This window comes from Primulina huaijiensis, chromosome 10 (genome assembly GCF_012295235.1).
Source record: "Primulina huaijiensis isolate GDHJ02 chromosome 10, ASM1229523v2, whole genome shotgun sequence".
Classification (NCBI taxonomy): domain Eukaryota; kingdom Viridiplantae; phylum Streptophyta; class Magnoliopsida; order Lamiales; family Gesneriaceae; genus Primulina; species Primulina huaijiensis.
In genome coordinates this window covers 7,775,183-7,801,851 of record NC_133315.1, presented here as the reverse complement: position 1 = coordinate 7,801,851, position 26,669 = coordinate 7,775,183, and the positions used below count along the sequence as shown (strand labels likewise).

General features: G+C 38.2%; 2 protein-coding genes and 1 pseudogene across 2 annotated transcripts; all 3 read right to left on the bottom strand.

Moving 5' to 3' along the window:
* Positions 1 to 1,570: 1,570 nt before the first annotated feature.
* Positions 1,571 to 2,963, bottom strand: LOC140985865 (elongation factor 1-alpha 1-like; annotated as a pseudogene).
* A 1,607-nt stretch (positions 2,964 to 4,570) lies between these two features.
* Positions 4,571 to 5,125, bottom strand: LOC140985864 (uncharacterized). Its single transcript, XM_073453815.1, has one exon. It carries the CDS (start codon positions 5,123 to 5,125, stop codon positions 4,571 to 4,573), a length of 555 nt encoding a protein of 184 aa, XP_073309916.1.
* Positions 5,126 to 17,453: 12,328 nt separating this feature from the next.
* Positions 17,454 to 26,244, bottom strand: LOC140986350 (geranylgeranyl transferase type-2 subunit alpha 1-like). The gene is made up of 8 exons (XM_073454558.1): positions 26,068 to 26,244; positions 25,805 to 25,976; positions 25,506 to 25,666; positions 25,322 to 25,426; positions 23,711 to 24,505; positions 23,439 to 23,628; positions 18,230 to 18,416; positions 17,454 to 17,992 (listed from the first exon to the last, which is right to left on the bottom strand). The coding sequence occupies exons 1-8, from the start codon at positions 26,181 to 26,183 to the stop codon at positions 17,622 to 17,624; spliced, it is 2,097 nt and encodes a 698-aa protein (XP_073310659.1). The 5' UTR covers positions 26,184 to 26,244; the 3' UTR covers positions 17,454 to 17,621.
* Between the last annotated feature and the right edge of the window lie 425 nt (positions 26,245 to 26,669).

Genomic DNA, 26,669 nt, shown 5'->3' with positions numbered 1-26,669 from the left:
CACCAGTCAAATTATACAGAAAAGGTCCTTAAATGTTTTAATATGAATAAATCAAATCTTTTAAGTACTCCAATGGTTGTTAGATCATTAAACATAGAAAATGATCCATTCCGTCCATGTGAAGATGATGAAGTTATTCTTGGTCCAGAAGTACCATATCTAAGTGCTATTGATGCCCTTATGTATCTTACAAATTGCACAAGACATGATATATATTTTGCTGTAAATTTATTGGCAATATTTAGCTCATATCCAACAAAAAAACACTGGAACGGAATTAAACATAGATTCTGTTATCTATGACGAATAACATACTTAGGACTTTTGTATTCAAAAGATACCAATCAAAGCATAATTGGTTATGTTCATGCTGGGTATTTATCTGATGCACACAAGACACGTTCCAAAACCAGATATGTATTTCCTCGTGAAGGCACTGCAATTTCTTGGCGTTCACATAAACTGTAGCGTTCCAAAAATTTGAAGATCCACGTGAACCACATGAATGCAAGTTATTAAATTTCTTTGGTATTTTATTAAATTGTTTTAAAGCATTAAATGCGTGTTTATTTCATTAATTTATGTTTTAATTCATTGCTTATTTAAAGTTCATGCATAATGATTTTTAAGATGCATTTCGCGCTCGAACAAGAAACGGAGACCGGGGAATTACCAGGAAAATTATTTTTATTACATGATTAATTTTTATTAATTAATATAAGGTGTTTTAAATTTATTTTTTTCAAGAAATGAGCTTTGTTGAGGGTTTTTGGTAGATTTTGATATGCTGGACGTTTTACTTTTTTTTTTAATGACAATTGTTTAGGTTGTGTTTGCACAATATTTGATTTGCGGGTGTGTCAGGTGCAAAGTTGCACCAATTTGTGTGAAAAACAGTAAAAATCTAACTTCTAACTATCAAACGAAAGCGAATCCTAAATTCGATCGTCGGTTCTAATCTCCTAAACTAATATAACGCCAAAAAAGAATAAAACTACTGGAATTTGAGGAATAAACCCCTGACATTGTTTATATTTTCAATAAACCGTAGGAATTTTCAAGACATAAAAATAAAACATATAAAGTTGTTGAAATCTAAAACGAGAGAATGCTAGAAATTATACTGGAATTCCTGAAAACTAGTGCTTGAAGATTGAAAATTTTAGCAGAGAATATTTGCAGAATTTTTCTGTGTAGAGTTGTGTTGTGTGTCGTGTTCTGTGCGCCGATGTCTTTTTCTTCCCAGCGCTGTGCCGTTTCTCTCCACTCTCCCATGAGCCCATGATCTTTCCCACTACTTTCGCACGATCTCCATTTCTTTCCTCCCACGTTGTGATCGGTTTGAATTGGTAAGAATTAATCTGTTGTGGGATTATATAATTTAATTGGGCTTCAACATTAAATTGGGCTTCTATAATTAATTATTTTTAGCCCAAACAATTGCCCGCCGCAAGCATTGGCCCATTGGGCCAAAATGCTTGTATGTAAGCCAATTTTCAATTCCTCCATAGGTAGTATCCCACAAATGTTTTATGAATTGGGCTTACATTAATGGGCCGAGCACTCAAACTCATTTTCCCTGGACTTTGAATTTTCTAATCGCCTTTTGAATTTCCTCCCCCATCTGAAACGCTCCTTCTCCCCGTCTTCTTCCTCTCGCTGCTTTCATCCGTCTATTCCCATCAAAGAAACCCACCGCTTCGCCAGCCCTACTCCTCAGCTGCGGCGACCCCCAAGTTCCTTCCGATCGTTCTTTGTTGTCGGCTCCGTCTCTCGCCATGCCCCTGTTGAACCCAACACTATTACCAGGAAGAGCCTTTGGAAGGGATTCGTGGTGCATCTGACTTGATCTCAGTGGTCAAACCAGTAGGGGCAAAAGTGACGACCATATTAGGCTTCAATACACCTGTCTCGACACGGCCACAGGGACAGTACCGATTCCACCGATCTTGTAAACATCCTAAAGTGGGAGACAAAGGGGCTTGTCTGATGGCCTTTTGGGCTCCGTGATCAAGTCCAGTGCCTCAAGGAGGGTTGGGCCCTTGTACCAATCGAGGTTTGTCGACCTCTCAATCATGTTATCTCCCTCAAAACCAGAAATGGGGCGAATGGAACCTTGTCAGGATTGTAGCCAACATTCTTGAGGTAGGAAAACAACTCCTTCACAATTTCATCGTATCTAACTTTGGAGTATTTTGGTGTGGTGGTGTCCATTTTGTTGCAGCAACAAATCATTTTCTTGACCCCGAGAGTGAAGGCAAGAAATGCGTGCTCACGGGTCTGACCATCCTTCGAGATACCAGCTTCGAAACCACCAGTGGTAGAGTCAATAATGAGAACACCAGTAATCATATTCTTGATAAAGTCACGGTGTCCAGGAGCATCGATGACAGTGGAATAGTACTCGGTGGTCTCAAACTTCCATAGAGCGATATCAATTGTGATTCCACGCTCACGTTTCTTCTTCCTGCTTTGTATGATTAACCTTGAGGCGCTTCGATTTCTCTAGAGAAATTTAAGGGCATGACGATTGGTTTTGCCATGGCAGTGATCATTGTCATGTTGTTCTATTTTATTTCCATATTGGATCCTTGTAGATGTTTTCATGCCACTGTCTTTCCTCATTTGCTTATCTCGAACTCTTGCGAGGAGTTGGGCGACTTGACATTGTTTGGCCATCTATTAGCCTTTGCATCGTGGTAGTAGTGCGATGGCTATTGCACGGCCTTATTACATGCATCTAGGGAAAGGTGATTCTTGAGTAATACCTAATATGCTTGCAGTTGCTTTTGAACCTCATAAACATATTATTCCTAAATTTATTCCTGTCTCGGTCTTGGCCACTCCCTTGGCTTCATCTCTTGCACCCACTGAATTAGATATGACATTGGCTATCTTGATGCATTTACCTTTTGGAAGCAATGTATGCGAGCTTCATAAGTCATTATTTGGCCTTCCCGCATCTATATTCGTGTCTGACGGGGGATTCTGATATGTCATTATCTTTGCTGTAGGTGTGTTGATTTCCAGCCAACCACCAATTAGGTCCAGAACTTCTCCAAGGTCAATGGCTATTGTCGAAGATCGGTAAAGACTCTCATTTCTTCACGGCTATTTATTTTTCTGTTGTCTTGCTCTGTTACTTGAATATTCCTTGATTGCATATCCTTGTGTGTATCATCGTTATCATGTTTTTTTCCTGCTTCTATATGTTGGTGTTGGTAAGTTCATTGATGGCAGGTAACACTGACTGAGAGTTGGCCATGAATTGGCCTCAATTCTCCAGTGCATTTGACACTTAAGCTTTGGTATCATTTGGGTCTTCTTGAAACACAGGTACCCCTCAAAACTCTTATGTGATTTTATATGCTCTTACATGTTGCATCCACTCAAGACGATTCCCTCGTCCATAGCATTATGCATTGCACTTCAGTTTGATCCCTCTCCCGCATACATGTATATTCATTTGCACTTCAGTCGGACCCCTTTCCCGCATACACGTATATGCATTTGCACTTCAGTTGGACCCCTTTCCCGCATACATGTATATGCATTTGCACTTCAGTCGGACCTCTTTCCCGCATACACGTTTACTTGATGTTCTTGCATTTCAGTCGGACCCCTTTCCTGCATACACATTTACTTGATGTTCTTGCATGCGGTGGCTCTGCTTCATATTTTGTTGACTGGTAGTTTGGTGTTGTGGTTGTGGGGTGATGGATGTGGAACGAACGTGGATTTGTACGGGGTGTGGTGTATTGGATGTTGGGAAGAAGTTTCTATTCGTTCTTAATCCATTTAACCCAACTCATTTCAATAGCTACAATGACAACCATATGTTGGCTTAAAACTCCCCACTCGAGATCATTTACTCTCTTCATTCTCTATCGAAACATAATGGATCCAATATGACAAAAGTGGCCTACTGGCCAACTTTAATTAATCTTTCTCGTTTTTTACATCACAACCATCAAACATTTACATTAGTGGCCCGACGGCCTACTTAAAACAAAATTTTACAACATGAAGCTAAAAAGCGTACAAAAATGGCTGGATAGCCTATTTCTATACCAAAGTCCACTTCTGGTTCCTCTCGGGGTTCGCATAACGCCCTCGTTTTCTTCTGCTCTTCTTTTGTTACTCGTTGTTCCGCTCGGTGAGCTCAACTCCCTGCTCGGGGTATTTCTTCCTTGCCATATTCCAAGTGGCCGGAAGGCCTACTTCATGGTTGTCACTGCACAAGCAAACAACCAATTTATATAATGGTGGTACGGTCTACTTCACCATGATTTCTCGTACAATAAGAACATTAGAAATATCGACCGAATGCATATATAATAAGTGGCCATAAAGCCGACTCCCTGCTGAAACAAAGGGCCTTCAAAATAATTAAAGTGGCTTACTGTCCCACTTTCTCCGATAAATCTTATTGTTTAAACATAAACAACATATATTTATTTCAGTGGCCCTAAGGCCTACATCACATGACATCTTGAAATAAAGAACTAAACCCATACAAAAGTGGCCCTAAAAGCCAACTCCCCGCTGGATATCAGTCTTTCTGTTCGCCTCACTCGCTCGCTTTTTCTACTTCTTCCCTCATACTTGGAAAATACGGCTTGAGATACTTGCCGTTTATGCATCTCTTGTGTGGATGACCATCTAAACTTGATAGCCAATATGCATTTCCGTCTAACACTTTATGTACCTTGAATGGTCCCTCCCAGTTGGGAGACCATTTGCCCAGCTCCCTATCCTTTGTTCCTAATGGCAGTATGGCCTTCCACACTATTTCCCCTTCATGGAAGCTTTTCTTGTTAACTCTTTTGTTGTAGATTCTCGTAACCTTCTGTTTCTGTAACAACAGAGCATTGTATACTTGGATTCTCAGCTCGTCTAGTTCTTCTAACTCCATGATCATTGCTTCATTATAATGTTCAAGGAAAAGTTCATTTTGTCTTGCCACTCGCATTGATGGCACCATGATCTCTAATGGGAGCATTGCATCATGGCCAAAGGTAAGGGAAAAAGAGCTCACTCCAGTGGCGGTCCTCTTGGATGTTCTGTATGCCCACATAGTTTCTGATAATAGCCATGGCCAATCCCTGGGATTCTCTTCCATCATTTTTTCTAGAATCTTTATAAAATTTTGTTCGATGCTTCGGCCTGTCTGTTGGATTGTGGGTAATGAGGGGATGAGTTTAACAATTTGATTCCATAGTCTTCTGCAAATTCCCTCATATCTGAGCTCGTGAACATAGTTCCCTGATCCGTGGTCAATGACTCTGGAATTCCAAATCTATGAATAATATTCTCTTTCACAAAGTTAATGACATCCCCTTGCTCCGCTTTCTTCAAAGGCACTGCTTCTACCCATTTGGTGAAACAATCTGTAGCCATAAGGATGAATGAGTGGTCTTTAGATGATGCGGGGTAGATTTTCCCTATTAAGTCCATGGCCCAGCCCTTGAACGGCCATGGTTTGACAACGCTGTGAAGCTCATCCGCCGGAATTCTATGGATATTCCCATGTTTCTGACATGGCTGGCATCCCTTAGCATATTTGATGCAATCTTTCAGGATGGATGGCCAATAGTAGTCATACCTCCTTATCAACCATCTCATCTTTATTCCAGATTGATGCGCTCCACACACTCCTTCATGAACTTGCTTCATGATCTCCAAAGCCTCTGGGAAGCCTATGCATCTGAGGAGCAGACTATCTAACCCTTTCCTGTACAAATCTCCTTCCACTAAGACGTAATTCAGAGCTCTCATTTTTAAACCATGTGGAATATCTCTCTCAGTTGATTCTAACACCTGTTTTATGTCATCCCTCCAGTCACCAGCTAATTTTATATCCAAGTTGAGCGTGTCTACCTGTATTCCCCTTTGCTGGATTGAATGGTGGTTTCTCTTCTGGATCAACACTAGCCTGTGTGTAAGTTCTGGAGACATCTTCAATCCCGAAGGAACCTGTGCCAACTCGTCAGTCTCCCAATTTTCTTGTCTTGGGACGTGTACTAATGACACCTCCTCGAAATCATCTAGAAGTTAGGATGCTGCAGTATAGTATGGAGCCAAGGACAAACTTGTGCATTTGAACTCTCCTGACAGTTGTTTGAGTACTAGCTGAGAATCCCCTGATATTAACAATTCTCTCGCCCCTAAATCTTTTATAATTTCCAATCCAATGACCAGTGCTTCGTATTCCGCCTGATAGTTGGTGCATGGAAAACCCAAATTAAAAGATAGAGCGGTTTTCACACCTCTTGGGGAGGTGATCACAATACCAACTCCAGCTGTTGTTTCTGTACTCGATCCATCAAACTTCAACTCCCACGGTCGAGCTCCCACTCCGCAAACTGGAAAGCCAACCTGCTCTCCAATAAACTCATCAAGTGAAGGATGGTCAGCTAAAAAATCGGCTATAGCTTGGCCTTTTACTGATTTTTGGGGGTAGTAGGTAAATGTAAATTTGGCCAATGCTAAAGACCATTAACAAATCCGCCCACAGAGGATGGGTCTATTAAGCATGTACTTAATCAAATCGGTTTTAGCCACCACAAATATTCTTGATTGAATCAAATAGTGTCTTAACTTAGTATATGCATAATACAATGTCAAGCATAGCTTCTCAATTACAGAGTATTTCACCTCTACTGGAGTAAAGAATCTACTCAATTAATAGATAGCTTGCTCATTTCCTTCGTGATTATTTTGAACTAGTAGACATCCAAGTGATTCATGAGCAGCAGAGATATATAATTTAAGGGGCATTCCATACCTGGGAGGCATAAGAACAAGTGGATTAGATAATTATCTCTTGATCACATCAAAAGCTTTCTTATGCGACTCTTCCCATTTGAACTCCCTGCTGTCTTTGAGCTTCAACAATTGTGAGAACTCTTTTGTTTTCCCTGCAAGATTAGAGATAAAAAACCTCAAGTAATTTACTTTCCCAAGAAAACGTTGTAACTCTTTCTTGTTTTTGGGTGGGTTTGCTTCCATAATAGCTTTGGCTTTGTTTTTATCAACTTCAACTCCCCTTTGATGAACAAGAAATCCCAAAAAGTTTCCCGCTTTCACACCAAAGGCACATTTCAATAGATTTAACTTTAACTCATGTTGCCTCATTCTTTGGAAGCTTTTCCTCAAGTGTTCAATGTGAACAGCAGCTTGTTTGGATTTTACAACAATATCGTCTATATAAACTTCAATATGATGTCCTATCATATCATGAAAGATCGAGTTCATAGCCTTTTGAAACGTGGCTCCTGCGTTTTTTAGCCCGAATGGCATGACAAGCCACTCAAACGTACCAACAGCTCCTGGGCACCTGAATGCTGTTTTGTGAGTGTCTGTTTCTGCTATTTTGATCTGATTGTAGCCCAAGAATCCATCCATGAAAGATAACAACTCATGTCTAGCCACTGAATCAATCAACATATCAGGTATCGGCATCACATATACATCTTTTGGAGTTGCACAGTTCAAGTCTCGGAAGTCGATGCATATTCTGACCTTGCCATTCTTTTTCATGACTGGCACAATGTTTGAAAGACATTCGGTATAACTGATCGGTTTTATAAACTTGGCATTTAACAATTTCTCAACTTATTCTTTCACTTTCAACTCGACTTCTTTTGACATGCGACGAGATGGCTGTTGAAATGGTTTAAAACCTTCTTTGAGTGGAAGTCGGTGTTCGCCAATTTTTGGTCCAACCCTGGCATGTCATCATAACTCCATGCAAAACAGTCTTTGTATTCTTTCAGCACATTGATCAAATCTTGCTTCAACTGCTCTTCCAGTAACTTACTCGCACATACCACTTTTGGACTCTCAAGCTCCCCCAAGTTAATTTCTTCCAACGGGTCTTGTACTTCGTGTTATCCATCTTCCATTTGAGATGGCGCCATCAACAAGTCATCAACTTGGAGTTCATTCTCTTCGTATTCTTCTTCTTGGACAACCTCAGTTCCATAGGTGTCCCATGCTTCCTCTTCCCCTAATTTGTCCAGTACTTGATGCACATGCGCCTTCCATATGGAGGTTGCAGCTACCTCTTTTTCTTTTTGGTTCAAATCAATCATCAATCTCCTCAATCAGTGGCTGAATTATCGTCCTAGGCGGCACGATAATAGTAGGCTCGAGGATTCTTTCCAACACCGAGCTTGGAGTTGGTATTTGCATGTACAATGGATTTTCTTTCTTGCTATTGCTATGAATTTTGATAGGCCCAAAATCCCCGTTGTAATATCTGGCCTCCACTGCACTTGCACTTGTTTGAAACGGTTGTCCATCCGCTTCTACAAACTCCACGTCGTTCCCTTTCCAAAATAACAACAGTTGGTGCATTGAAGATGGGATGCACTGGTTTGCATGAATCCAATATCTGCCCAAAAACACCTGGAAGTTGGCGGAGGAGTTTACCACAAAAAATGCACATAAAGACGACATGCTTCCTACAGTAACTTCAGCGGGGAATACTCCAATAGTCTTGGTGGTTTCCCCGGTAAACGCAGCAACTGAAACCTCAGTAGGGATCAAATCTTCTTCAGTTTTGCCCAGATTTCTTAACATTCTTACTGGAAGAACATTCACAGCTGAACCATTGTCAATCAAGACCCTAGACACTGGTTTCCCATTGTCATGGGCCTTGTTGTACAACGGCCTTATGTGCTTGGTCATGGCCATTGTAGGCTTTTCAAGTATCACCTGTTTAGGCTTATTTGGGTGGCCCTCCTTGATAATCACTCTTGAACTCCCTTCAGGGAGTTTATTTGCATGCTCTTCCTTTGGCACTGACTCTTGGGACGTCAACTACCCATTCTCTTCTTCCATCATTTTAAATTTCTCTGGTAATATCACCACTCCTGTGGCACAATCCACAGTGATGTGAAACTCTCCAACGCGAAAATTGATTGTTTTTCCTCTTTGATCATCCTCTTCACTTAACAGATCATCATCATCGTCTACAAACTTATCTTCCGTAGCCGATCTTCCAAACTTAGACCTACTCCCCACTGGATTCCTAGAGACTGGAACATCAAGTGTGGGTTCATTTCTCAACTTAACGGACTCTTCTCTTCTTGCAATAGCTCTTTCCCTCAACAGCCGTCTCTTTTCAGTCCTAGTAGGTGGCCTAGGGAACTTTTTATGTTGGGCCATCCTCCAAGACTCACTGAACTCCCCTCTAGCTGGAAAGACGTACCTGGGCCTTGGTATTCTGCTCTCAATCATTTTTTCTTTTGAGATTTCATGTGCACGCCGCTCTCTGCCTTGATCAGCTGATATTTTCCTGGTTTCCACCCTTCGTGACTCAACTTCATATGCATTTCTCATGTCCGAATACCTTTGGCGCTGATTGCGAGATGACTCCCCTCTAAACCATTGACTCTCCACCACTAGTATTTCAAGGAAATGTTGGTTCCTCGGCCTAGAGGCCGCGGATTTGCCAACATTTCTGGTTACACGCTGCTGAACTGTTCTTAGTCGATCGGTATTATACATTCCAGTGGCTTCATACAATTGACCCTTAGGGATCCAGCATTTTTTGATTACTCGGTCTTTCACTGCAAAGGATCGGCTTCTTTTCTCACTAAGAAGATCTCTCAAATCTGTCACATTCACATTGACCAAAGCTACTGGGGGAAAAGGATCATCATCCACCGCCATAGACTCTTGTTCTTTAGGGAACTTCACGACTCTCTTGCTAATCCTGTCTTGCAAAATATTCTTGAACGCCCAACAAGACTTAGTAGCATGATTGTACGAGTTGTGGTACTTACAATACTCTCGTCCCTTCAGCTCTTCGGTGGGTGGCATCCTGTGCTCAGGTGGGAATGTGATGAATTTTTCTTTTACCAAGAAATCAAAAACTTCTTCGGTCTTTGACACATCAAATGTATACTGCAAGTCTTTGGGGAGTTGGGAGCTGTTCTTCTTTTCAGGTTCTGCTGGATTTTTTTTTAGCAGGGGAACTGTGCAAGAACCAGCTGATCGAATTTCTGCCAGTGCCACATCCTCCACCTCTTGATAATAGGACCCTATAGCAGTTCTCTTTTTGTATGACTCTTCCCGCAACAGTTCTTCGTATTCAGCAACTTTAGCAGCAAGCTCAAAGAAGTCCCTGAACTCCATGCCTTGGAATTTCTTTCTTAATTCAAAATCCAGCCCTTTTTGTGTCATCTTCACGAACTCGGTCTCAGGTAAGAACACTTTGCACCTATTCTTCATCTTTTTGAACCTTTCGATAAAAGACTCCACAGATTCTCTTTTCTTTTGGGTTACTCAGGACAAATCGGCAATACACACTTCTGACTCTGTTCTATAGAATTGGATGTGAAAGTGACTTTCCATCTCTTGCCAACTCATCACTGAATTTCTAGGGAGTGAGGCATACCATGCAAACGCAGTCCCTGTGAGAGAATTCGGGGATAGCCGCAACTTTAAATTGTTGAAGTTCTCCAGGTTGGCCAATTCCCCGCACTGGATGGTAAACCTGGGCTATGTGCTCGATGCTGGACTGGACATCCTCCCCTGAGAATAAACTGAAATCATGAACTCTATAACCCCTTGGGTACGGGTTATTCATATCTATATAGTCCGGATATGGTTTGTGGAACTCTGGGAGGCCTATCTGTCTCAAAGCCGGCCCATATAGCTCTTGAACCGTCTCTCTCACCATCTCTGGATCAATCATGTGAATGTTCCGAGCTGAGAGTGGGTGATGGTAATGTAATGATTTGCTCCCCGAGCTGGAAACCCTGCATTTAAACCAACATTACCTCCTGGGAAACCCCCATCTACTCCTGGATAATCCATGTGCGATATGTCAATATAAGCTCCCGGTTGGTACAGAAGATTTGTCACGCTGTACACCTGAGTAACAGGTTGCTTTGAGCTCCCCACTCCATGAGCACGTGGATATGGCTGAGCCCTCCTTCCTAAGGTTTCTTCTCTCTTGTGAGGTGGTGTATACCTTCTTTTTGGATGATTTGGGAAAATAAACTCTGGGCGGCGGGGATCATCGGCCCTTGAGTTTTCTACTCCCTGATCAGATTCATGCACTTGGTTGCTTCCTTGATCAGCCTCTTTGACAGTGGTATTTTGCTCTCCTCGAAGAAACTGACTCGGTTTTACCAAAAGGGTCTTCAAACAGTCTGTCATCGCCCTAGACAATGCCAGTGAGATTTCCTCAATCTTTATAGCGGTCAACTCTTCCATCACCCTGTTTGAGACTTGATCGTACGTAGTAGGAATCTGCAAATCTACTTCTTTAGCATTTGGTTCAACAGTAGGTTGCTCTGGCTGTGGAACCTGAGGTGCCTCTTGATTAGCCAGAGACTCCCCACTCTCCTGATTGACGTTTTCTTTTCTTCTTGGCGACATAGTGATGTCCCACTGGGCGTGCCAAAAATATGTTTGCACAATATTTGATTTGCGGGCGTGCCAGGTGCGAAGTTGCACCAATTTGTGTGAAAAACAGTAAAAATCTAACTTCTAACTATCAAACGAACGAGAATCCTAAATTCGATCGTCGGTTCTAATCTCCTAAACTAATATAACGCGAAAAAAGAAGAAAACTACTGGAATTTGAGGAATAAACCCCTGACATTGTTTATATTTTCAATAAACCGTAAAAATTTACAAGACATAAAAATAAAACATATAAAGTTGTTGAAATCTAAAACGAGAGAATGCTAGAAATTATACTGGAATGCCTGAAAACTAGTGCTTGAAGATTGAAAATTTTAGCAGAGAGTATTTGCGAAATTTTTTCTGTGTAGAGTTGTGTTGTGTGTCGTGTTCTATGCGCCGATGTCTTTTTCTTCCCAGCGCTGTGCCGTTTCTCTCCACTCTCCCATGAGCCCATGATCTTTCCCACTACCTTCGCACGATCTCCATTTCTTTCCTCCCACGTTGTGATCGGTTTGAATTGGTAAAAATTAATCTGTTGTGGGCTTATATAATTTAATTGGGCTTCAACATTAAATTGGGTTTCCATAATTAATTATTTTTAGCCCAAACAGGTTGGTTGCTCTTTTCATAATTTTAATTGTAGTTATTTTATTCAGCAGTGTAATGATTTTACAAAATGTATGTTTTGACTTTTATAGTTTTATATGGGCATGATTTCGGCCATTGCATATAACAAAAAATGTTCAGTAGAATTTTAAAATGAACGAGACGTTTAAGTTGGTATCAGAGTAAGGGTCCTGTATAGGGTTGTGCCACCGCCAGCTTCTGCCGCTCAGTCTTCAAGCCTCAAGTCTGTAAGCTTTCATGACTTAAATGTTTTTAATGCTATCACCTACATGTTTACATGATATATGCTTTACAGTACATGTTTATCTGTCGTTATGTTTTGAGATTAGATACTTAAAAAATTTTATGCATGTTACGACATGAAGTGAGAAATTATATGATTTTCATGCATGATGGCTTGGTGGTGGAATTGGACATGAATATGAATTTTGCTATTAGGCATTAGGAGAGGTCGGAAATGATTTGACTATATTGATTTTTTTTTAGTAGTACTGATGTTATGTTTTTTAGATCATAAGTTAATCTGGAAGATTATGAATGCTTTTGGGGCATGTAGGTTTTTTAAGAAAAATATTGATGGTTCGTGGTTACTAGTTGAATTAATTTTTGATGATTCAATGTAAGGAATAATGATTCGAAGACTACGACGATTTTTGGAAGTATAAAATAGTAGAATTTATTTAGGATGCATGCTCTACCTAGTTAGATTTAAGGATTGAATTGCATGAATTGAGAATTTTAAGGACCCAATTGTAATAACCCATAATTTGAGGACCTAAGTGCAAAATAAAATTCTATGGGACTATTTTTCGAATTTTTGGGATTAAATTATAAGTTTCGAGAATTTTAAGGTTTAATGAGGCTGAAATCGAAATTTTATGGGGACGAAAATGCAAATTTCGAAGAGTCATAGGACCATAATTGTAATTTTCGAGAACTTTAAGGACCAAATTGTAAATTCCGAAATTTTTGAGTATTAAATTCGAACTTTCGAAGAACTTTTGGGGGACTTTTTTAGTGCTCAGACAATATTTTCAAAAACGTACCTGAACGAAATATTTTCGGGAATGTGTTTGGGCTTGTTTTGTTTGTTTTATTGCTAAATGGGCTTAAAACCATTTTAATTCCTTTAAAATCCAAATTAGGGCCCATTAGTGCAATGTTTAATATTTAAATAAGGCATAAGCAAAATCTAAACCTATTCCTCCACTACTCAGCCACCCACCCCCACCTTTCAGCATCTTCCCTCACGTGTTCTTCAGCAAAAAATTCCAGCAAGCTCGGCCATTGAGAATTTCTTCAAGAAAGCTTCCTCCCGCCTCCCCGTTTCATGTCCCACGTGTGTATATTCAAGCTTTTGATCATCTAAACGCTAAGGCACACTTGTATTTTGTTTTTCTCATCATTCACGTCATAGTATTGCTGAAATATATGTAAAAGCATGTCCATCCGTTGATCTAATGTGTGGTTACGTTTTGTTCAAGTTTTTGTCACGAAAATTGCACCTTTATGTTGCATACTCATGTTTTATTGATTTGTGCAAGGGGCTGTCGATTTTTCAGAGTTTCTAAGGGGTATATATGCTGTAAGACGAGATGACACGGTGCTGGAGGTTTAAGGGTGCATGGTATAGGAAAGGGCCGATTGGTTGTCTAGGTGGCTAGAACTTTCCTTGGCGTTTGGTGAGGATTCGGGAAGGTGCGGCTGGGGAAGGACTGAACCATGTTGAGGTGTGATCCAGGAGGGTCCATCCAAGGCTATGGAAGGCCCTTAACCAGCTGGTCTCGGCTAGGAAGATAATGGTTCGGGTTGGGGCCAATGGTACTCCAAGTGGTGCGCGGCCATACACGCTTGGGGGGAATTTGAGTGGTGCGCGCTCTTGGGCTGAGGGTGAGTCTAGGGTTGGTTGAGTGGGTGTTTTTAGTCTGAACGTGGTCCTAGGAATCCCTGGTGCGAGATGAATAGAGATAGGACCGATTAACTCAAGAGGGCACACTAGGGTTCGATTGTGGCAATATGTAGAATTTTTCCAGCAGCCTATGGGGCCTAGTCGAGGGGTTTTAGGGACTAGTTTTGAATGTTTTAGGGCTGTTAGTGTGTGTATTAAGTGCGGTAATAAGTTGGGAGAAATTCGATTAAGTTTCTGTTCGATTCGGGTTAAAATCGGGACTCCGGTCCAAGTTTTAAAATGAATCGATTTAAGTTTTGAAACGGGCTCGAGTTTACGTCTAAGAAACATTTATAAATATGTTTTGGGACATTTTAAAGAGTTTGGTAAGCTTATGGTCAAAATTTAGAGGTCCAGGTGTAAAACGGTAATTTTGGGTTTCTAGGAGACTCGGGGTGAGATTTTGGTCCTGACAGTGCCCTGAGCACATTTTATCACGTTTTAAATGTTCATGCATCATGTATTTGACCTTTTATGAAATTATGTTAAATACGGTGCATACTTGGTTTGAATGAAAAAGCTACGTATATGCATGTTTTTATTAAGTGGTGAATATGATGATGATTTTGAAGTATGAGAATTGGTTGTGACTGACGATGTATATGACGATGACATGAGATATGATGAGCTGAGGCCAAGGCTCAGTGGGTGGGTAATGTTATCGTTGATGTCCACGCCACCCGATACCGTGGTTATACGTAGATGTATCCATCGATAGAGCTGATACGATAGAGTTGATACGAAAGTCACAACTACTGAACTGAATTCAATTAAATGAAAATGTATACGTATATGATGACATGAGATGGCATGCTTTGACACGATATGATTTTACACGACACGTTTATTCTATGCTTTTAAGTTTATGAAAGATGTGTTGAGTATGGTATTTTTCACAGCTGTGTGCCATGTATATATACTTGTTATTCCTGGTACAGGTGTGTTGAGTCTTTAGACTCACTAGGAGTGTGTGATGTAGGTGAGCTAGATGATGAGGGGACTGGAGGTGCCGAACTCTGAGTAGGCAGACCTGGTGCGGTGACACGACCCGAGGACTGCATGTTTTCCGCATTTTAATTATGAGATTTGAGAGGAGATGAATATTTTCATACGTTGATGATTATTTACGATTTTTACTCGTTTATGTTTATGTTTGATCTTGGATGATTTTGGTAAACTTAAACTGCACTACTGTCAAATAATTACTATTATTTTAAATGTTATTTAAAAAATGTGAGCTTTTAAAAAAAATTAAAAACAAAAAAATATTTCCACACTTTTAAATGAGTGGACGTTACAGAAACAAACACTTGTAACAACTTCATCAAATCACGTCGAGATTATTGCACTACATGAAGTGAGCTTTGAATGTGTGGCTAAAATCAATGACCGAATATATCCAAATCTCATGTGGATTATCATTCGACAAGAAGCATGTGATACTATATGAAGATAATGCTGCATGTGTTGCTCAAATGAAAGAGGGATACATAAAAGACGACAGAACTAAACATATTCCTCCTAAGTTCTTCGCATTCACCCAAGATCTTGAGAATAATAAAGATATTGATCTTCGTAAAAACTCATCAGATCTCTTCACAAAGTCACTTCCTACGACAATATTCAGAAAACATATATATAACATTGGGATGCACAATCTACGAAATTTGTGAAGAATCGTTCGTGTTAACATGAGGTAGAGTTTACATGACTGCACTTTTTTTCCTTTACTATGGTTTTTATCCCAATGGGTTTTTTCCTAGTAAGGTTTTTAACGAAGCAATAATAAAACATGTAATGAAGACAATCATTATATCACAATCATCATCACAAGGGGGAGTGTTGAAATAAAGAGTTGTGTTGAAAATAAAGATTTGAAATTATTTAATGTTTAAAATAAGAGTTGTAAATATTGAAAATTGGTGTTTGATGATGTATGTAATGATTTATTTATTTTTGGATTATTTCCAAAGAAATTCTATTTGTGAAGAATAACACAATTGAGTGGATAAAATTTTATAAAAACGTATAGTTTAATATATTTTGTGAGCTTGAGATTTTTTTTTTACCATAAACTTTTACTTTTAACAATATACACTATATATGCTAATTAAAAAAATTTGAGAACCGACTTACGCCTACCCAGTGTTTGGGGTGGCTCCGTCTCCGACTAGGGTCGGACCTTTATGAGGCCAAGGAGGTCATCGCCTCAAGGCCTGGTATTTGAGGGGCTCTAACGTATATATTTTGAGTTGATGACCTACTGAAATAAATTTTTTTTGGCTCAATATTAAATAAAAAGAATAATAATTTAAATAGTTTTTGTTTATGACCGATCAAACTCGATCTTTTATTCAAGTTCAGTTTGAAAAATTTAAACAATATCAAGAGACTTTGGGGCATTTGTTGAGTTTGGAGAAATTAACGAGTTAATCTTTAACTAGCTAGATGAAGTATTGTATAGATATTCAACAATTTTTCAAGATGTTACAATGTTTAGTCAAATACTTATATTGCCTATAAGATTTTGTTAACAATCCTAATATAATAACAATAATAATAATAATAATAATAATAAATAAATAAACAAATAAAAATCACTACATTGATCATAATAATAATAAAATTAAAACCAGTGCTTTCAGAATCTGAACGGAGCGATTGGTTCGACCGGTTCTATCAGTATAATTAATCATTATTATATCTGAGAAAATAATATGTTAAAAATAATAATTGTATTATTTTCATAATGTTTTGTGTTTTTTGTATTTACATTAAAAGATCTTATAATCCGTATATATACTTAACAAAAGAGCCATAGTTTATCAATAAGGAATTTTGATCTCTCTCACATAAGATTTCGGACAAACTTCTTCCATCATCGTTTTGGATTAATTTGGACCTAATGTGACTAAAGGAAATATGGGATATATCTAAACGAACAGAACAAACCCATCAATCATTTGCTTGCCAGATCACTCAACTTTATTATACATTTATATCTATTTATTATATAATATAATACAGTAGAATAACATCTTCATTGCTGCGTCAAAATTTCACTAATTTCTCCCCAGAAATATACCCATCAAACCATAGTAACCCATAGTCCCTAACTTTTAAAAAAATATTCACAAAAGCAAATGCACTAGAAAATAATAAAAACCACAAAAATAACAAAAAATATATATATCTATTTTACACACATAATACGCTCTATTGGTACATATATGATATAACACACAATCAGAACCAATTTATTTTCCTTCAATCCGCTTAAGCGGGCTTTTTAGAACACTGCATATAACACACAATCAGAACCAATTTATTTTCCTTCGACATGATGGCCGTACAACTCATACCACAATTACAAAGTCGGTAATTTTGATCTCAAAATAGCATCAATTTCTAAGTTCGTCTCACCATTTTATAAACAATAAAAGTGCAATAATTAACATGAATTGGATTTAAATCAAAATTACCAAACACCACAAACAACTGTTAGGATCAATGTATAAACTTGCATCATCATTCAATTCAGCTCTAATAAATTATCACTGACGTATGGAAAACATAGATTTTTCACTTTTGTATGTATAATAATGGTAAGAGTATAAACCTAATTGCAACTCTCACCATCAAGCCACTTCAGTGCAGGCATTAACTTAACTAAAGATGCCTTCAACCGATCATTTACCGCTGCATTTCCCATTATATCTAATTGTATCAAATCCAAGCCCTTGAAAATAAAGAACGCATCCCAGTGATCCAAAGATTCAATGTCACCGGACCAGTCACTTCCTAATGCATGATTTAGAGGCGATGAAAACAGATACCTTCTTGTGTCAATGGAATGGGCACCAATCTCGTTGTATGAAATACCTAATACTTTCAATGACTTTAGCAAGCGCAAGGTTTCCAGAGCTGTAAAACTGCAAATTTTGTTGTGACTCAGGTTCAAGCAGGAAAGCAGCTGCAACGCTTCCAACCCTGTCCATAGATGTCATGTTACAATCACAACATGCACCTTTCCTTGTCTACGACAATTAAATCTACTTTGTTAATTAAACTGAGATAAGCTGTAGTTTTCTGTTTTTCTTCTATAAATTTTACCTTCATTGTACCATATGCACACTAACTGATGTAAACATACACATCAACTTGTAAAAACGACAAATTTATCTAAAGATATACTTCAAAAATGATATATGGATACATGGGAATTACCTTCAGTTGACCGGATTTTATTGTGACTGAGATCTAACATTTGAACCCACAATAATTGCTCAATACTTCCAATTCGTGACAGTGAGAGACTATTCAGTCGTAAACAGGAATACAAATTGAGACTCGAAGATGTTGACTCCCGGTAATGATGAATGTTCTTTAAAAAAGACCCCGAACTCGAGGTCATCTGCAGGATAATTACTCGATTATCTTAAGTTCCAAGAAGTCAATACTTCACGCTAATGCTAAGTATAAGATACAAATTCATGGAGAATGCATGATGCAAGGATCTGGAATTCAATTATAAGATATCAAAGCACATCAGAAAAGTTCAGTGACAAATAATCTTCCCCAACTGGAAAAACGTAAATGATTCTAATCCAACTTCACAAGTTAGTGTGATGTGAATCTGGCCGGGCATGGCATGCAAATGATTGGAATGAGGTTCAAGAGAGCATTGCATAGACGTATGAGCAATCGAAGAGAGCTTGCAAGCCAGGTTCCAAGCCTCGAAGGGTTCATAATGCATGAAAATGAGCTTGGTAGCCATAGGATCGTTGTGCAAGTGTTAAATGAAGTGGAAGACAGAAGCCTCCGCGCTTGAACGGTCAAATTCTACCGCCCGAGCGCCAAAATCACTGTACAGAACATGAATTGCAGAAGCATCAGCGCCCGAGCGGTAACATCTTACCGCCCGAGCGCACATAGTCCAGAATACCTGGCGCCCGAACAGTAACATCATACCGCCTGAGCGCGCCCCAGCTACGAGAAATCCTAGTTTCCTAGTTTAGAGTTTTAATTATTTTGGCAAGTAGATTTTGATATCTTGAAATTTGTAAACAATATATATACTCGAATATTGGTCATTGTAAAGGACATTAATATTGAGTTTTAATCATATTGGTGAGTTTTTCTCTCAATTTCAAAGCTTGACTTTGTATACACCTTTGTGTGTTTCTCAAATCAAACTTATCAAAGTTTAACACTTTGTGGCGTTTGTCGATTGTTCTTCATTCGGATTGTCAAAGACGAGCTCTTTGAAGGTTCGTTTGAATTTCGATTGTTTATCTCGTAATATTTGTTGCTAAATTCTTCGTAATTTAGAGGTGGATATTACAACCTTACTTGTTCAAAAAGATCGGGACAACACAACCGTTTCTTTGTTTCATCGAATCGAGGGCGTGAATCCGTTTTTGAGCACGTTTGCTTTTCGTAGTCGAAGAATCGCATCATTTGGTATCAGAGCTTTAGGTTCCCTTTGATTCAAGTAAGTTTTTTCCTTCTTATTATAAGATCTGTGTTTTATCTTTCGTTTGTTATCACATCTGTTTTATCCTATCGTTTTTCATCTTTCGTGAATCTTGAAATTCTCGAAATTTCTGATTATTTTTTTTTTCGAGTTTGCACAGCCATCCTTGTGCAATCCAAAAAACAAATAGTACAAAAATTTCGAAAATCTGCCATAAATTGGTTTTGAAATTTTGTTCTATTCTTTTGTGTGAGCCATGTTAAACTCTCACAATAAAAAAAAAATTTGTGCTATTATTTAACATTGAATCTTGTTCTTATCTTTATTGTGAGTCATAAAAAAAAAAAGAAAAAATTTCAAATTTCTTGTTTTACGCACTCCTTGTAAGTCAGTTTGCAAGTGTCGTGAAGTTTGAACTTGTGAGTTTGATGCACACAAGCTACAGAGCCTAAAGTGTCCCTACGAGAGAACTCTCAAAAATCGAGTGACATACTTGACGGCGAGCGTTTATTTCTTGAAGTGACGTGCGAGGTTTTGTAGTGAGGACAAAAAAAAAGAGAAAAAAAAAGAGAGTCGAGTGAATTTTCATTGGAGTGACCAGTGAGGATTTGTGGTGATGAAACTTTATTCTTTTATTGTTTTATACTAACCTTTTCTTGCAGGTATAATGTTTAACGATCGTCAATTTCAAACAATGTTAAGGGTTGGATAGAATGTGAGAGAAGGAGTTTAAACCTCTACGTGAGAGATATAGGAGGTGTGAAGAATAGGAGATGTATGATAGGCCGGGTGATAAGAATATGCAAGGGAGAAAAGTTGATCTAAATAGAACGTGGCATGTGAATCATGATGATGATAGGCGATGTGACGAGAATAGTGGGTATAAAAGCTGGGAAGAGTATAGGAGAAGTGATACTAAGATGACAGTTCTATCTTTCAGTGGGGGAGCCGATCCAAAAGCGTACCTTGAGTGGGAGCAAAGGATGGAGTGTATATTTGAGAGCCGGTAAGATTATACCGAAGCAATGAAGGTAAGACGATCTTGTAGTGAGTTTACCGACTATGCTACTTCTTGGTGGGATGAGTTAGTGTTGGGTAGGAGACAATGTGAGCATGACCCTATAGTTACATGGGAAGAGATGAAAAGAGTGATGAGGAAGCGATTTGTTCCAAATCACAATAATAGGCGAGGTGGTAGGAGAGATGAGTGTGGCTTGTCTGATGATTCGGTGGCATCCACCTGGCGGTCCAACATAAAAGAGAACATCGTGGAAAAGCCAATGGTTGAGTCGAGGCATGAAGCTACAAGGCATGAACATCGAGGTACATCTAAAACTTCTAGTCCTCATACTGCTAAAATTATATGTTGTTTGTGTTTAGCAGTTGGTCATGATATTAGCCAATGCCCACGTAATGAGGTGACAGTATTAGAGTCGTCAGTTGTAGTTGAATATGAGGTTGAGGTTGAGGTTGAGGTTATAGTGGAACATGAATTTGAGGCTATGGTTAACAGAGTTGATGATGGTGGTATTCTGCTAGTTGGTGAGTTGAATGTTGTTGAACGATATACAGCGGAGAATGAATCATTAGATGGAGGAGAAGTGCTTAAATTGTCCAATATAAATGTGAAGAGTAGGCAAGAGCAATTATTGTACATCAATTTCTTGAGGAACAAAATGTTTCATTGGTTCAATTGAATCCAAATGTTTTTGAGGATCAATTAAAATTTATTCATGAATTGAGTGAAAAGAAATGTGAAATGGCCGAAAGAAAGAGTGAACAAAAAAATGAGATGGCCATAGAAAAGGAAAAAGAGAGAGAAGATGAAAAAGAAAAAGAGGCCAAAGAAAAAGAAAAAGAAAAGAAAAATAATTTCATGGCCCAAAAGAGTGAGGTAAAGAGATTTTTATTCTTGCATAAACCCTTTCATGTACCTTTGTACAAAGTGGTTTATTATCCTTGTGATAATATAGCCGGTTCAATCCCGAGCATTGTTATTTCTCATTTGCAGGAATATGATGAAGTCGTGATGAGGAGGCGAGCAAATGTTGATGGTATAAAAATGCAATGGGATTATCCATGTGAAGTTGAGAGCAATCACCTTGAGGTAAGCGTAGTTGTCAACGCAACAACCATGAGGTATGACTTTCATCCTTATCTTAATTCATTGTTGTGTTGTATTCAAGAATTTGTAACGAGTGTTGAAAGTGTAATGTCCAAATGGTCTAACTATGAGTTAACGATTTTGTCGAGGAGTCACAAAGTTGAGAATGGTGATATAATGCATGAATTAAATTCAAATGTTATTTATTTTGAGTGTTTAAAGATTGTCAAATTGATGAGGCTTTGTCATGGCAATGACTTGTGTGCATTAGAATTAAATTCATGTGAAGAGTTAAATGATAGCATGGATAGAACATTTAGTGTGTCCTATTTAAATGATTAATATTTGTTTGACGATGGCGTTGGAAAGAGCATGAATGAATATAAGAATTTTTATGTGCATAATGAATAAAATTTTTAGGAAAATAAATTCTTCATACTATATTCATTGCATGAGTTACGTGCTAGTGATGCATATTGTGGTGTTTTTATCTTTGATAAAATGCATGATTATATGTGTTGGTTGCATATGAAGAGGTATATTGAGTGGGATTGTGAACATGCATTGCATATAAGAGATTGACGTTTCGGCTAGATTCTTATATCGTGCATGAACTAAGTCTCATTCCTAGTGAGCCAATGTCATACATGTGTATGAAATTATTTGTGTTGTTAACTAGGTCTAAGAAGGGGAGAAATTTGATTTTTGTGATACTTAATGATATCTTTTTGTTATTATTTGGTGTCATTTCTTATATGGTATGTGGTGAAGTTGATGAGTTTATAGGAAAGGCAACGGTGATGTTGGGATTTCCAGTGCTGATGGAGCAAGCAAACGATAGCACCTACAAACTTGAGTTGAAAGGTAAGCATGTTGATAATTTAATTCTTTTTATTACTGATGTTCTTCATTTTTGCGTAGGTTTTTGAAGAAGGGGAGTATGATATGAATCTGGCCGGACATGGCGTGCAAATGATTGGACGGAGGTTCAAGGGAGCATTGCATAGACATATGAGCAATCGAGAAGAGCTTGCAAGCAAGGTTCCAAGCCTCGAAGGGTTCGTGATGCATGAAAATGAGTTTGGTAGCCATAGGATCGTTGCAAGTGTTAAATGAAGTGGAAGACAGAAGCCTTCATGCTTGAACGGTCAAATTCTACCGCCCGATCGCCAAAGTCACTGTCCAGAACATGAATTCCAGAAGCATCGGCGCCCGAGCGGTAACATTATACCGCCCGAGCGCACATAGTCAAGAATACTTGGCGCCCGAGCAGTAACATCATACCGCCCGAGCGCGCCCCAGCTGCAAGAAAATCCTAGTTTCCTAGTTTAGAGTTTTAATTATTTTGCCAACTAGATTTTGATATCTTGAGATTTGAAAACAATATATATATTCGACTATTGGTCATTGTAAAGGACATTAATATTGAGTTTTAATCATATTGGTGAGTTTTTCTCTCAATTTCAAAGCTTGACTTTGTATACACCATTGTGTGTTTCTCAAATCAAACTTATCAAAGTTTAATACTTTGTGGCGTTTGTCGATTGTTCTTCACTCGGATTGTCAAAAACGAGTTCTTTGAAGGTTCGTTTGAATTTCGATTGTTTATCTCGTAATATTTGTTGTTAAATTCTTCGTAATTTAGAGGTGAATATTACAACCTTACTTGTTCAAAAAGATCGGGACAACATAACCGTTTCTTTGTGTCATCGAATCGAGGGCGTGACTTCGTTTTTGAGCGCGTTTGCTTTTCGTGATCGAAGAATCGCATCATAGTGCAGTGTCTAATTTTTTGTTTGGGGTCCCAGATTTATGATGATTCTCATCGCAGCAATTCAAAGAAAAGGAAGACTAACCTGTTTCAACAACACTAAACTGCGTTCATCCTCATAGTAACAAATATGTGAAGGGTCAATCTTCATCAGGTCATCATAAAGCGAAAGAATTTCTTCATAATGAACATCATTTCTATCATGTGAGCAACTGACTGACACCAATGAATAATTTGCCATCAACAGTCTCGCAAGGGTAAGCTTCCCAATTTTACTACAAGGAAACTGAAGAAATAAGCAACACTTAAATCTATATATTAAAGTAATTGAGTGACTCATGCTTTGACACAGCTTACCACTCTGTTAATGACAACAACTCCCGGCAGCGATCTATTTCATCCGCTATGACCTTCATGCTCCATCCAACATCCTTAGATTTCTGCCTAATCATTTCTAATTTACAAAGTGAGTGAAGCAAGTCCGCATCATGAGATTCTGCAGCATACATACAAAAATTCTCTTCTTTCCATGAAATTCTGTCAGTTGTTTGCTCTTCAGCTTGATTTTGATCATGAGAAGGTATATGCACTGTAAAAAATAAATGAGAAGACTGACTACACGAAGTACCACTCATGTTAATGATACCCTGAAAGTGTGCAACAGCAACCTTTACAGGACAAGCTTCTAAAGTATGCGTTGCATCAGTAAATTTTAGATAAGTCAACCAGGCTTGGGCAAAACCAGATCCATTGGCTGAAAGTGGTGTCCATGTAAGTTCACTACAAGTAAGGTAATCACATTCGATACTTACTGTAGAAGAGCTTACACCAACCATCGGTTCACTGAAACATAGAATGAAAGGGAACTCTCTAGTTTTTGAAAAACAATGTGAGATTGGAGATGATCTCTGATCACTCGAGTAATCATTAGCTGATATGTATAGTTTAGAGCTATGTGAAGGCCAAGAAGAAAGCAGAAACGGCTCCAATATTGCTGTTTGTTCCAGAAGCCACAGATGATAAAACCATCCACTTTGGTCATCAGGGTCTGTAAAGAGAGCCTGAACTACGAACTCATATTCCTCTCTCAAAACACTGCCTTTCTCAGAATATTCTTTTACTCCTTTTTCCAGAAGATTAGACAAAAGCAAGCTGAAAAACAATAGATCATGAAAAAAACACATGATCGTGTAACATAAAATAACTATCAGAATATAAAGTAATGAATTTTTTATATACATTTGTGGTAAAACCAAGTTAATTTACAACAAAATTTTCTGGAGCAATATAAAGATACCTTTTATGCAGAATCAGCAGAAGACAGCAATGTTAAAATCATCTTTAGAGCATTATACGTTTAGCAGAATGCCAAATATTTTTAACCAAATGGCGAAGTCTCAAAGAATCTCTCTATACCCAATTTCTGTAGGTTGATTAGAACTTGTTACTGCTGCTTAGCACTTGATGTATCAAAGTACTCAATAGTGGATAAAATGTCATAAACAAATAAAAATTTTGCTTTCTCAACTCTCTCCCACAAGAAACGTTGTAAATTGCAGGAAAATAATGATCAGATACAATAGAGGAGGTCCAGTGATGGATGAATATGATTACTCTATTTCCTTTTGGGAAAGAACAAAGAAGCAAACTTGAGGTTTAAAAGTGCCAGACTGTTGGCTGGTACAATAACGTTAAAATATCGTTGAATTGGGAACAACAAAGGATTATATCAAACATACACATTTTTCTTGGTTTGCGGAATCCTGCAACAGGGAAAATTCAATAACGGTTAAAAGTGAAATTCATTGACAAGGTCTGCAAATTTTACGGTACCATTCAACAAATATAAAACACTGCTTGGCTCTGGCTTCCACAGGAAAGATAATCAAAAAGAATAAATTAGCTTCTAGGAAAATAAATGACTGAAGGATAGTGGACCCTATGAATTAAAGAGGCAAGCTTGCACACCTCCGGTTATGCCATGCTGAATAGTTGCTAAAATTATCGCTTATCATATTTGTTGTATACTGCAACTCTTCTTCATCCGGTATCTTCTTTAATGCAGTCACAAACCTACAAGATTACGCGCACAAAGACCAACATTAATAAATGTAATAAATCATGAACCTGTGCAGACACCTGAGTACTTTACCTCCTGTAGTTCCATGCGTGAAAATTTCGGGCGTCAAGCTTCTGGAATTTTCCCAGAAGCCGCAATTCCCTATCCACTGATGAATGTCCCTTGCTTAGGACCCACTTCCTGTGATGCCACGCCCCGTACGATTTTAAGTTCGCCCTCAACGCAGTCTCTACCTAAATCATAATTCACGCTCAAAGAAGTTCCTCCCTTAAAAGTCTGGACTTTTATTACCAAAAGTACATAAACAAAACTTCACTGAAAACATAATTGAAATTCAAACTAATATCGAATAGCAATAAATGGTCTCTTACGACTCTCAATTCTTCATCTAAAATCGACTGAATCGATTCAGATTCGGCAGCGTTCTCCGATTTCTTATCGGTGAAATGCTGTACAGCGAGCTTCCGATAATTCCAACCAGTGTAGTGCTCAGGATTCACTTCTAATAGCTTGGCACTGATTTCCAAACCTTCTTTAGTAAATCTGAAACCCAAATCAAGTAAATTGAAAGGTAAAAAAAATCCATCTAACACAACGAATCATCATAAACAATAAACAGCCTAACATTACACACATTTTATTATGGTGAAAATGAAGATTCTGAGATTGGAGATGACGAAGTTTATCGGCTTTGAGTGCTGAAGCGTCTTGCTCCTCTTGAGTTGGGGGTTTTCGCGGTCTTCCGTGCATTTTCTTCTCCGATCGAGCTCTCTCTTGGTCTCCAAATCGGCAGGAATGTAGAAATGTTTGGCCTAATTTAATATATGTTATTGGGCTTTGCATCTGATCCATTACCTTTTATTTGTTTGTTTTGTTTTTTCTGTGTGAAGATTCATCAGTTTTTTATTATTAAAAGATTTAGAGATTATATTAAAATTAAAAATTATATTGATTATAAATAGATACATTACACTTCTATTTCAAGAGTATAATTAAAACCATGAGTTTTAATATTTGATGTTAATGCATCAAGAATATTTATATAAGATAAAGATAGTGAAAGATTAGGATAAATATCAAAATACTGGTCTATGAGTTAAACTAGATTGAATAATTTTCATTAATGTGTTTCCAATTTAAATGTATAACATCTTTTAAAGCTTTTATAAAACTTTTTGGTAAACTTTCAAAAGTCAAAGGTTTTAATGCAATTTGAATTAAACAAATATGTAAAAA